This window comes from Acomys minous (assembly GCF_964271855.1).
Source record: "Acomys minous genome assembly, chromosome: 9".
NCBI lineage: Eukaryota > Metazoa > Chordata > Mammalia > Rodentia > Muridae > Acomys > Acomys minous.
This window is the reverse complement of record NC_140490.1, coordinates 106,639,724-106,653,394: the sequence shown is the minus strand read 5'-3', so window position 1 is coordinate 106,653,394 and position 13,671 is coordinate 106,639,724. Positions and strand designations below refer to the sequence as shown.

The window sequence follows — 13,671 nt, the reverse complement described above, 5'->3', positions numbered from 1 at the left end:
ATACCTTCTTTTTTATTTTTTATTATTTATTATTATGTGTACAGTGCTCTGCCTGCATGTACATCTGAAGGCCAGAAGATGGCACCAGATCTCATTATAGATGGTTGTGAGCCACCATGTGGTTGCTGGGAATGGAACGCATGACCTCTGGAAGAGCAGACAGTGCTCTTAACCACTGAGCCATCTCTCCAGCCCCCTCCATCCCTTCTTTCTATTCCTCATGTTTCTCACAGCACCCACCATGATGTTGCTTACTGTCTGAATGCGTTGTCTGTATGTACTGTAAGATAAGAGGGAAGAGATTTGGGACTTTTGCACCGACAACTGCTATGTGGTGGGAGGAGAACGGCTAAGTCGGTGAGAGCTTGTTTCACAGTATGAGGCCATGAGTGTCAATCCCAGAACCCATGTCAAAGCATCTTAAGCCTGGTAACATATCACATTTGTAAGCCCAATGATGCTGGGGACACAGACACAGGACAGCCTCCTGGAAGGTGCTTGCCAGCCAGTGTAGCCTAGTCAGTAAGTGTCAGCTCAGTGAGAGATTGTATCCTAAAGGAGGTGGCGGCTGCTCCTGGGGATTATCCATGGAGCTGTCCTCAAGCCTCCACATGGGACTTACATGCATGCATGTACACATTCTGACACAAGCATGTACATTCACATAGACACGCATGGCAAAAATGCCAAATATACAATAGTGACTGCCTACGGGAGATAAATCATTTAGTAAAGGGTATATTGAATGGTAAGTCTTGCCACCATTGTCCTTATTGAGCTTTATATTCAGTTTAGAGGTAGATTGCATAAGCATGAGATAAGAAAAAGTGAAATAATTTTGCTATTGATGAACCAGATGCTGAGGGATACTTTAAAAAAAATGATCGCAGGAACAGTCATAGGGGAGGGGAATAAGGGGAAAATGATAGGGAGGGAAGAATGGGAGGATACAAGGGATGGGATAACCATTGAGATGTAACAAGAATAAAGTAATAAAGGAGAAGAAAAAAAGAAAAAAAATAAAAAAAATGATCGATAGGACTGGGAATACAGTTCACTTGTATTTCAGGACTGTTGTGTGTGACATGGGCTTCCTTTTTTTGTTTTTTGTTTTTGTTTTTCTGTTTTGTTTTTGTTTTTGTTTTTGTTTTTCGAGACATGGTTTCTCTGGGTAGCCTCAGTTGTCCTGTACTCCCTTTGTAGACCAGGCTGGCATCGAACTCATGGATGGTGATCCGCCTGCCTCCCTCGTGCTGGGATTAAAGGCGTGCGCCACCATGCCTGGCTAACCAGACAAAGCTCTTTTAATCCAGGTTTCTTGCTGCTTTTTCCCCACCCTATCCCCATTTGTAAAGTGCTCATAATTCCGACTTCAGTTACTTCCTCAGCAATTATGAGATGGAGAAGAATCTTCTGTAAAAAAAAGCCTTCTGCCAATTTGTCACATTACTTAAGTCTAGCAGGAGATTAGAAAACCCTTTAAAGCCAGTATTTCAGAACAATTTCTGAGTCTACACATGGAGGCTGTTTTTCTTCTTCCTTTGAAAGCTTTTGGAAATTTGCAGCCGGCCATGTGTTCTTACAGAATATGATTTTAAGCCTCACGCAGTATTATACGTTAAAACTGCTGCCTGTGTCACAGATCCTGCAGACAGCTGCCAGTCATTAGCTGACTGGATGCAAATGATGATGGGTGATGCCTGGCACAATGGCTGTGTGGCTAATTTATGCTTTAAATCTGTACGGTGGAGACGCGATACTGATTTCGACTGTGTGAACTGCAAGTCTTGTCTCAGTCTCTGGTTGATAATATCAAAAATTGCTGGGCGTGGTTGATTGTTACAGATTGTAGATTTCAGGGAGAATTTCCTATCATGGTGGCCTTAATGGACAAGACATGTTGGATTTGAAAGATTTATTTATTTATTTATTTATTTATTTATTTATTTATTGGAAAACATTTTGTACACTAGTTGATACATGTTGGCCTGCAAAAAAGAATTCTAAATTCATTGCAGAGCAGCTAAATGCATGATTTCTTCCTCTTTGGCCTCTGTTCCTGATGTTCCTTGTCCCACCTGTGTGGAACTTGGACAGCATTGGTGTCTGCCAGCTTAGCTCCCAGGGCTACACAGTGTGTGTCATTTCACACAGCTCATGCTTATTCTCTGATATGACTTTGGCTTCCCTGAATCCCATCTTTATTTTAAATATTTATTTATTTATTATTATATATACAGTGCTCTGTCTGCATGTACACCTCCATGCCAGAAGAAGGCACCAGATCCCATCATAGATGGTTGTGAGCCACCATGTGGTTGCTGGGAATTGAACTCAGGACCTTTGGAAGAGCAGTCAGTGCTCTTAACCTAACCTCTGAGCCATCTCTCCAGCCCCCAAACCCTCTCTTTAGTATCTAGAATGTCACCTGCAACGTTAGTGGGCAGAGTGGAGGTGGTGTCAGTACATATATCATTGGCTTGCTCAATGATGTCTCTGTGGCCTCTTGTCCCTAAGAGCTTTTTCTTCTGGGAGAACCTGCCAGCATCTTACACTCATCACCCCTATGTCCAGAACCCTGCGACTTACAAACTGCTTATTAGCAAAGCAATCATCACAGACTAACGTATTACAGGTAAACCTGACTATAACCATGAATGGTAACGTATGTGTGATGCTGTCTGCTAAAAGACTAGGCACATACTGAAACACGCACAAAAAAATTTTAAGTTCCTGATTCAATATTAATTCTCTGAGCTGGACAGTGTAACTTATCTTGTTGAGTGCCTGCCAGCACACACAAAGCATTACATTTGACACCCAGCATGGCATAAACTCTGCCTGGTATCTCAGGACAGCAATCACAGTATCAGGAGGCTGAAGCAGGAGGCTCAAACTTCAGGGTCACCCTCAACTGCTCAAGGCCAACCCAAGCCACATGAGATTCTGACTCAAGAAGCCAAAGCACGTATACAAGTGAGACAGAGCTCTTGGCTCCCTATAGCGAATGTATGACTAATTTATGCTTGTTTCAGAGACAGTTATTAAACTACGAGCAATTAAGCCATTTATGTTAACCTGAGGAAAACCTCACAAGCTAAAGATAGTTCTCAATTTCTTTTTTCTCATTGGAATTTAAGCATGGGAACACAACTGAAAAAGGTGGGCATACAGTGGCCCTCATATTTACAACTTTGAATGCATTTCCAGGACTCCTACACTTATTCTTCTCAAAGTGAGTGGCAGATCTTTACTGATGCCTGTACAGAAAGCTACAGACAAGAGGCTCGTTCTCAGTCCTGCATTGTGTGACAAGTTTTCTTCCTTCTTGGATTACTGTGAAAAATGACTGATCAATTTCAGTATCATGTGGTTTCAAATTAAAAAACAAGCACACACACATATAGCGTGTATACATATATAGTAGAATACCACTTTGTTCAGAAAAATAACTGGAAGTTTACCTGAAATCTAAATATCCAAGCCATGTGAAAATTGACAGTTGTGACTTTATGGTCTAAGTTCTAAGAGAGAATCCTCCTTTAACTATGGTACAGTGTAATTAAGTAGCCAGCTTTGTAAACATGGAAGAAAGAGAGTTCTATTTCTCCAGTAATTTATCATGGGAATTATAAGGAAAGATGAAAACCTTTCAAAAGAGGTTAATATTTTATAATATTAAACTTATCAATGATGCCAGGAAGGAAAACCACTGTTGTATTTCAAGGCTGACCGGCTGGAATAAAATGCTTCTAAAACAGTGACTTCAAAGTCACTTTGAACAGCTTTATTAAAGGTAGTGCCAATGAACTCACGAATTCATAGAGGTGAATGTGAGATAAATAGTCAGAAACTAAGTTGGGCTTCCATAGACTGGAGTGATTCTGTGGTCATCTTCTCAGCCCCTTGTCTATTGATTGAGGTTAAAACCCCATAATACAACAGCTTTTAGCTGGGCAGTGGTAAACACACACCTTTAATCTCAGAACTCAGGAAACAGAGGTAGGCAGATCTCTGTGTTTGAGGGCCGCCTGGTCTACAAGGCAAGTTCCATCCCACCTGGAGCAACACAGAGAAACTTTGACTCAAAACCCAATGATGATGATGATGATGATGATGATCCAGAAGAAGAAATGAAATTAAACTAATTATCTGGGATAGGCAAAACTATTAGTAAAGGACCTTTAAAAATATTTGATTCTTGATATAATCAGATGCAAGCATTTTTCTCTTGGAATTTAGTAGTCACAGAACTTCACATGCTTCTGCCTTTTGTGCCTTTAAGAATAATAATAATAAAAATACATAGACAGAGGCAAACAGAACAATATAAATTCAAGGCCAGCCTGATCTATATAGTGACTTTCAGGCAAGCCAGTTCCACAGAGAAAAAGCAGTGCCTGCATTTTCGTTCCTCGTCTAGCTCCGCTTACGCAAATAATAGCAAGTCATAACAAGTTGCAATACACATAACCCAAAGGTGTTTTATACGTGAAGTAGTTAGTTACCACTGTCTCTGTGTTTGAGATTATTCACAACAAAAATCTCATATGTTTCCTGACTTTAAAAAACATCCTCTGTCTTCAGTAAGCATTACCTTAGGCCATAATCATTTATATTCTGAAGAAACTGAGACCATTTAGCCTCTGACTAAAATAAGCACAAAAGTAAATTACTCTTATTTACATATTTTGTTTCTTCAAAATGTTGTATCATTCTTTCTTAAACATATATAGAAACGTCTTCATTAAAGATACTAGTTATAGAAAATATGTGTATATATGTTTATCTGAAGAGATAGTAGCAAGTGCTTATTTCACAGATGAGGGGAAAGACTTGTCCTAGTGTGTTTGAGGACTGTGTCCCACTGAAAGTGTTTGCTCCTCTCCCATTTTCACTTTTCTTCTTCTGTGCTAGATCCCCAAACATTTTTGAATTAACAGTTATGCAGGTAGGCACCATTACTTTCATATTCCCGCCTCAAAAGCTTTTGACATTTCACTGTTACCTATGTGTATTTTATTATTCTTTTCCCTCTGGATAGCTCCCACTTTTTCAATCAAGGGTCTTTGTGTAGCACAGGCTAGCCTGGACCTTATTATATAGCCTACGCCATCCATCTTTTTGTCCTTGTTTCCCCCGGATGCTGGGGATGAGTAGTGTGAACTATACTACAAAGCTTGTACCTAACTTTGTATGTGTGTCTTACTAAAGAGAGAACCCAGGGGTTTCGATTGTTTCAACTAAAGAAGCGTGCTACCACCGAGTTAACATCCTAACCGCGCTTTATTTTGAGATAGTCTTAAATTACTGATATAGGCATTAAACTCTCCATCTTTTAGCCTTAGGTTCCCAGGTGGGTACGGTTACAGTACCTGCTGCCACTCTGATTCACAGGTAAGTTCTGTTGTTATTGTTTTGAGATGGAGTTTAGGTATGTAGTCTAGATTGGCCTGAAACTCTGTGTAGCCGTGTAGCCCTGGCTGGTCTTAAACTCCAACAGCAATTGTCCTACATCGGGGTTCAAGGCTTCCTAAGTGTTGAATTTGAAAGTGTGATGAACCATCACAGTTGACTCTGTAGATAAGATTTATCACTAGATTTTTAAGTTCTGCTTTTTTAAAAAAATTTAATTTAAATTTTTTTATAGTTAGCATTGATGATAGTGTTCCCTGTTAGATCCACTAATTTGATGGATATTGACAGATGTATTTATGTGAAAGAAATCCTTACATCTGTTTCTCTCTCTTAGAGCTTGCTTGCCTTTCTGGATTCCTAGTCTCCTGCCATATGTGGACTTAATTGCCTCACTTTCCAACCATTTAATATATGCCTTCAAACTTTCTTTAAATTAGCATTTTCATAGATTGTATGCAAAAGATACTCTTTGGATCTTAAACTAGAGAAGCTATGGAACGAGTCATCAATTAGATTTGAAAATGATGAGGTTTTTCTTTTTGTAGTCACAGTAGTGATTTTGAAATATTTAATTTTCAAGCAAAAGAAGTTATTAGAACGAGCTAAAATTGTAGATATTATTATCATGTGTTTACTAGCTATGTTTCCTCACTGGTGAGATAAAACACCTGAGACCAGCAGCTGTAGAAAGGGAGTGTCACTTTTCACTCTCAGTTTGAGGCTAGGACCATCTATCACTGTAGGGAGGTCTTCGGACACTTGGCCTGATTTCACAGTCAGGATGGTAGAGAGGTGAACATTGATACTTACCTCAATGTTTTCTTTTTTTTTATTCAGTCCAGAAGCCAGTTATATAAAGTGGTATAGACCACCTTTAAGAGAGAGGTGTTCTCACCTTAGTTAACTCAGTGTAGAAACTACCCCACAGATATGCCTAGGTTTGTTTCCAAGGTGATTCTAAATCCTGACCGTCAATATCAGCCATCCCCCTGCCCCAAATCAAATTGCAAATATTCAACCCATGTAAAGCACAGGCGGGTAAGTACGTTCTTTCTTTCACTGTTAAGTTTGCAGATAATGTAAGACACAGAACACTTTTTCAATAGGGCAAATACCATGTGGTTTTGGAAATACAGTTTTAGCCTTTTACATATACATGGTAACCAATTGTGATTATAGATTTTAAAACTCCACTAAGTCCAAAGCAATGATGGAAAAATATGAAGTGCACAAATCATATACTTATTTAACAGGGTCTGATGCTGCAATAGACCTTCCTTATATCACTGTGCTGCTTAAAACCTGTCTTCCTTACACATTCCACTCCTGCCTTTTGGCATCAATCCTAGGTAAGATAGAAGGTGGCGTGCTTGGTTTTCATTGTTGTGACAAGCACTGGAATACTTCTAAACTTTAAATGTTTGACTTCCATATCAGAGGTTTCAGGCCATGTATGGGTTGACTGCATGCATTGCTGCAAGCCCGAGGCAGTGTAGGTGGAGCATGTGGCAGAAATAAGGTGCCTACATCTTGTCAGAAAGGAAGCAAAGAGAAACAGAGGAAGGGACCATAGTTCCAAAATACTCCAATGACCCTATCTTATTTTTTTCAACTAGGGCCCTCCCCCACTCTTTGACCGTCTCCCTGTAGTCTATTTGCATTTTAAGTCAGGTCAGAGCCCTCATGTCATTATCTCTGAAACCTTGGCAGACATACTCAGAAATGCGCTTCAGTGACATCCTGGTTTTGTCTCATTGTAATCAATCTGACCATCTGTCTTAAGTATTACCTTGAAGAATTGTTTTCCATGCTGTGGGCCAAGCCCTGGTAATGCTGTTGGCAAAGAAAGAGAACTAGTGAGTATCCTATTATACTTGTTATTGAGTAAGTTAACACACAGCCGGATGTCTAGGCAATATATTCTAGATATATAACTAGCTATGCTTGTGACTGTCCAGAGGGACACTTGTTAGCTGTGATTGAATTAAGACATGAGCACTTAATGAAAACTCCATTTATATCTATGGATATATGCCTTAAAATATTCAGTATGCCCTGGTAGCAGTTTTTCTAGTGGTTTTGTTTGGGGGTATGGCTTAGTTGCTTTTTCATTGTGAAAATTAATGTTTGCATGTATTCCCAAGAGTAAATTCAATGTAAATCTGTTTTACTCATTCTTTCTTTCGCTTTCTTTTGTTCCTTCTTTCCTTCCTTTCTTTTCTTTCCTTCCTTCCTCCTTCCCTCCTTTCCTCCCTTTCTCCATTCTTTCCTTCCTTCCTTCCTCCTTTCTTTCTTTCTTTCTTTTTTTTTTTTCTTTTTGAAACAGAGTTTTCTCTGAGTGGCCTTGGCTGTCCTGGACTCACTTTGTAGACCAGGCTGGCCTTCAACTCACAGTGATCTACCTGACTCTGCCTCCCTGAGGCTGGGATTACAACTATGCACCACCTCACATGGCTATTTCTTTTTTCTTTTTGAGCCAGTGTCTCACAGAGTACACACGCTTCTGCCTCCCTGAGTGCTGGGAGTAAAGGCGTGCACCACCATGCCCAGCTTTATTTTACTAATTCTTAATAGAAGCAGTGAGAGTGCTTTGAGACTGAGAGAGATGAAGTGGCTTGAAAGCAAGACTGAGTATTAGAAGGTTCCACAGAGCCATACTTTATTAATTTGAGAATGAGGGACACTAGGTGGGAAAAAATGTAGTGTTCTTGCCTATTAAATATGAGTACGACTTCCTGTTTTTCTGTTTTTAGTATCTATGGTCAAAGTATTAGTTCATTTAGTAATATTTTTTTAATGCTTCAGTTTTTCAGTTGAATTATAAGATTTTTCTCTGAACTCCTGATGCTGTGGAGCTTTCACAGTGTATAGGTGTGGTTTTGTGGCTAAAGGGGAACCTAGTGTGAGAATGTTAATTAGGGGATAGGGCAGACTTAGGTTAATCAGTTTGGGATCAGAATCTCTGCTTCAGTATTAACCTGGCACATTCTTCCGTGTTTCTTCGTCTGCAGAATAGGTGTCAGTTTCACATGTAGGTCTGTGTGAGAGGGTTTATGAGACGGCACATGTCAAGCATAAAGCAAGGCACGTGGCACTACTTCTTGGGAGATAATTATGGGTTCAGTGTCTTTGCCTTGCCCTAGAGGCATTTGCAGTATGACAGCTCACTTTTCTCTGTAGATAGTAAAAGGACACAAGGCACATTATATTTAGTAACTATGGTTAAATGAGGTGTGTTAGGTTACAGAAACACAGGGAAATTCGACACTAAAAAAATTCCTCATGCTCTTAATGCATAAAAATTGATACTTAAGTCATTTTTGACTCTTCCAGTATAGTCAGTAATCATACAAGTAGATATATCTCAGTGTAGACGCCTTCTCATTTCTACCTTCCTGCTTTTCAAAACCTCTACTTTCAGTGTTAATACCCCACATTTTAAAATAAATCTTGTATGATAATTGTGTTAAGAGGCATAAGATTCTACTCGTATGTCTTGACACATATTAAGGCTCTTTGTAGCTTTGGTCTTGTTTAGTTTCCTTTTGCTTTTTATCCTCAAGTGTTCTATGGCATTCACCAGTTCTTTCTTAGTTGGATGAAATCTTGATTTATTTTAAGATGATGTCTTACTGCTTCCATCCCCATATGTGTACAATAATTTCAGACCACGAAGATCCCTACGGAAACTTGAAAGGACGTGGAGCCTTTGTAGGTGACCTTAAGATAACATTGTTCTTGGCGCAGTGATGAACTATATGTGTGCATCAGCTTTGAGCCATAATGATTGCTTTAATTATTTTAGACTTAGAATATATTTAATCTCCTGGCTTGATGAAATGTTAGAGTATAAAGGAAATAAATTTTCCCCTTAAAATCTTTTATGAAGGTCTTTTTTTTTTTCTCTCTCTTCTCCCAGTGGTACTTCCTGATAGACGGATATTATGTCATGTGTAATTGGATTGACACTCGGCCTGAATACTTCTTTTTCTTCTTGCCAGCATGGGGTAACCTTGGAAATGTTCTCAAGAGTCAGAGTAAGATTTCTGAAGCTGAAAGCGCCTATAGAAACGCTCTGTTCTACCGCAGCAATATGGCCGACATGCTGTATAACTTGTGAGTATGCCTTGCTTTCTCTGCTTAGGTCTATGTTAGAAACCTGCTGGGAGGGGGACTATCGAGTTACCTAATGGGAACAGAGACGTGGAAATCTATTTTTCTGAAATAGGGTTTCTTTCTTTACTTTTTTTTTTTTTAATTAGTCCTCTGAGATCAGTAGCTGAATGGATTTGGGATTGCTCTGTTTGGGGCTACACCATCTATATTCATGAGTATTGATATGTCGTTGAATTTTTTTGAAGTACTATGTCATATAACAATAAATTAGTATAAATGCATTTTACTTAAAAAATATATGTTCTGAGCCAGGCATGGTATTGTACTCCTTTAATCCCAGCACTCTGGAGGCAGAGGCAGGTGGATCACTGTGAGTTCCAGGCCAGCTCAGTCTACAAAGCAAGTCCAGGACATCCAAGGCTACACAGAAAAACCCTATTTCAATAAACAAATGAATATATACATATATGTGTGTGTTTATGTATATATACGTGTGTATATATGTTTTTTTCTACTCAAACTTAGATGGATAAGTACAAAATTTCAAATATAAATCTTTAATGTCACTTATGTAAATAACACATTGAATATTAAGTGATACATTTTTTTCTCTCTTCTCTAAAGTCAACCAGGGGCATAGCAGAAAGATTGCAGTTGTTGGGTAGAGCCTCTTCTTGACCATCTAGAATTTCCAGTTCTTCAAAGACACTCATGATTATATCAAATTTGTATAACAACATAATTCAAAATATCCCTTGGTATCGAATTTGAAAAATTCTCAAGTGCTAAATTATCTTTGCTTTTTGCATGGAAGGTTCCAGTAGGCACTGTGAGTAAATGAAAACTGAACTTGAGTTCTTTCCTTTATATTTTCCATTTAGGAGATTTTCATATGTAATAGAAATCTAGCTCAAACCCACAGGAATATCTAGTTTATTCCTCCTGGAGCCAGGAACCTGTGAGGTTGCTAGAATACAGTTAGAACCTGGTGTTTGGTGCTGTTGGGGGAATTGATGCAGTTTTATTGTCCTGGATCTGCTCTGTTCTCATGGGACTCTGAGGCATGCAGACGATGGCTCTTGGAGTTTTATGCATGTAACACCCTGGCTCTCCTTTCATCCTTGCTAGAAAAGAATATGAATGTCACATCCTCTCCCCCTCCCCCCTGCCTCACTGTTCTCCTCTTACTTTGTTTGCGTTCACCCTGGAAAGTTTCTCGGAATCACTCAGAAACCATGTGCTTTTGTGGATGGAATTTTAGGCAGGGTTGGTAGGACTGTGTAACACCTATGAAGGCTCTTTTGGGTTTGTTATAGATTCACGGAGGACAAGTTATTAATTCTTTTTTTTTTAAGCTAAAAAACGTAAAAACTGTGTTTAATTGGCATCTGTCAATGATGGCCGAGTGGTTTTGTTTTGTTTTGTTTTTGAAGACATTTACTCCTGGGACCTATACCTTGCTTCTGGAAAGCTCTGTAGCTGACCTAAAACTATAATGAGATCCGTGCTGCAGAACTTGACCCTCTTAGTCAGAACTTGATGCCTGCTCCTTATGTTATATGAATTATGAATATTGTACAGTAGGCCATCAAAAACTCATGTGCTTGAATTTTTCTATGCCTCTATGTTCTAGTTATCTAAATCGTCTGCAAAAATATTGGTGCAAAATGTCATTAACGATAAACGTAAATAGTAAAGGAGGTAGGAACTTAAAGTAAAGCCGAGAAGCTCTGTAGAGTAGTGTGCTCAGATGCTTACACTGTGTTCAGCCTCCTGGAGTCTAGGGCCCTGGCTTTAACAATGGAGTACAAATCTGCTGCCCTCTGACAAGAATGTGTCAGTGGGAGGACTTCTGTATGGAACTGAAATTGTGTGTGATTTTTCTTCTTACTACCTAGCACTACTTTCCGTACATACAGCAAAACCTTTGTATGATCAACCCCCACCTTATTCCTACGAGCCCTGCTTCCCCGGGAATATTTTCATCTTCTTCCTTGACGTAATTGAAATGTGTATCTTTTTCCTTAATGAAATGCTGAATCGATATATGTAGGTGCTCTTCCAGAATCTCATGACTTCTTCATTTAAATGATTTCATGACTTTATTACCGATGTAAGTTTTATTTCGTGAGAAAGGGCCTTATCAGTCTTAATTTATTTGTGTATATATTCTGTCTCTATGTATGTATACATTAATATAGACAGATAGATGGATATAGATGTATTCGTCAGAGGACCTTTTGCCTCGCAATATGGGATACAGTGTTTTTCTTGTATAATAAGGGAAGTAAGTAAGCTGGCCAATTACTGCTTTTTTATTGAGCTTATTTTCTCTGTTAGCCACAGCTATAGCCTCTGGTTAGTTATTTCTCCTCAGTGCCAAATATCATTCCTGTAATATGATGTGTGCTAGGCAAGTATTCCACAGCTATACTGTATCTTCAGTCACAAAGACAAGTGACTAATAAGTCACTCATTCATTGGTGCTCCCTGTTGGGCAGGGGTATAAAGGCAATATGCTTTGTCCCAGCTTATGCTTTACTGATACTATAAAAATATTCCATTAGACAATCAACCCTGACTTAGTTACAGTTTCTATTGCTGCGATAGAACACTGTGACCAAAAAGCAAAGTGGAAAGGAAAGGGCTTATTTGGCTTAGGCTTGCACATTGTAGTCTATCATTGAAAGGAGACAGGACTGGAACTCAAACAGGGCAGCATCCTGGAGGCAGGAGCCAATGCAGAGGACATTGGTGGGGGGGGAGTGCTGCTTACTTGATAGTCCCATGGCTTGCTCAGCCCACTTTCTTATAGAACAGAGGGCTACCAGGCCAGGGCTGGCACCATTCACAGTGGGGCTGGGCTCTCCAATCAATCACTAATTAAGAAAAGGCTCTACAGGCCTTCCTAAAACTCGGTCTTTTTTTTTTTTTTTAAATTAGGTATTCAATTTGCATCACAATCATAGCCCCCTCCCGATTCTCCTCCTGGTTCCCTGCTCCCTCCCTCCTCCCCCACCCCTCCTCCCCCACTCCTCCTCCCCCTTCCTCCTCCCCTATTACTCAGAAGAAGGGAAGCCCCCACCCCACCTCATCAAGTCACATCAAGGCTATACAGCCCAGTCCTATGGAGCCATTTTCTTAGTTGGTGTACCCTCCTCTAGATGACTGCATTTGTTAAGTAGGCACAAAATTAACCAGCACACCACCTTGTATGTAATTTAAAGTGTCTATCTTATAAGGATTTGTGGGTGCCTGTATAAGCAAAGAGAGCACATGGGTAGAGTTGGCAAAGCTTTTACCAAATTGTTTTCATTGAAGAATTGGTTATTCTTTGTCTTCATTCCTAAATTAAAGAACTGAAACAACGTGTATGTGCAACACCAAGTTGGCAATGTGTTTTTTAAATGACATGTAACTGAGGAAATAAAGAAGCATGTGACCGGTGACCAGGAAATAGTTGATCATAATACTTACATAGTTGACAGGATTCAATATTAACAGTTATCTTTCAAAACAGCTAGTTTGTTATATGATTTACAGTCAAGTATATAAAAATGTATCAAGATACTTTTGTAACCTATGATGTAAATAAATGTAGTTCATATTTTAATAGCAAGTAGTAGCAACCCTTTTCCTACTTTTGGATCAAAAGGAATTTTCTTTTGATTTGTGTATCTTACTTTCACTGTATACTTTTCTCTGATTCTGATGTCCAAGGATTTCTTCTGTTTTTTGTTATTGTTATTGTTGCTAGTTTTGGTTTTTCAAGACAAGGTTTCTCTGTGTAACCTTTGCTGTCCTAGTACTCACTTTGTAGACTATGCTGACCTCTAACTCACAGAGATCCTCTTGCCTCTGCCTTCTTAGTGCTGGGATTGAAGGCATGTACCAACATCACTGGCTTGTAATTCAACTCTTAACCCAAAAGAAAATCCATATGACTTTCTTAGTCGTTTTTTATTTTTAGAAAATTTAATCTAAGAGTGCTCCTTTTTGGCACTAGAAACACACTGAGTGCTTTTCCTATCAAGCAGTCAGCAATCTTTTTATGGGTGCTTTGTAATTGTGCCATGTTAAAGAGTGTGACAACTCAAGAGTGTCGTCCTAGGTTCAGCCCCCTACAGCAAGGGTAGG

At 39.2% G+C, this 13,671-nt stretch overlaps 1 protein-coding gene across 1 annotated transcript in view; it reads left to right on the top strand.

Annotated features, from left to right (window-relative positions):
- The window catches only part of TMTC2 (transmembrane O-mannosyltransferase targeting cadherins 2), a 387,068-nt gene that overhangs the window by 209,625 nt on the left and 163,772 nt on the right, over positions 1–13,671 (top strand). Inside the window, exon 4 of the mRNA XM_084795967.1 lies at positions 9,420–9,534. Within this exon, the coding sequence (XP_084652093.1) occupies positions 9,420–9,534 (115 nt within the window). The remainder of the gene's footprint in view (positions 1–9,419; positions 9,535–13,671) is intronic.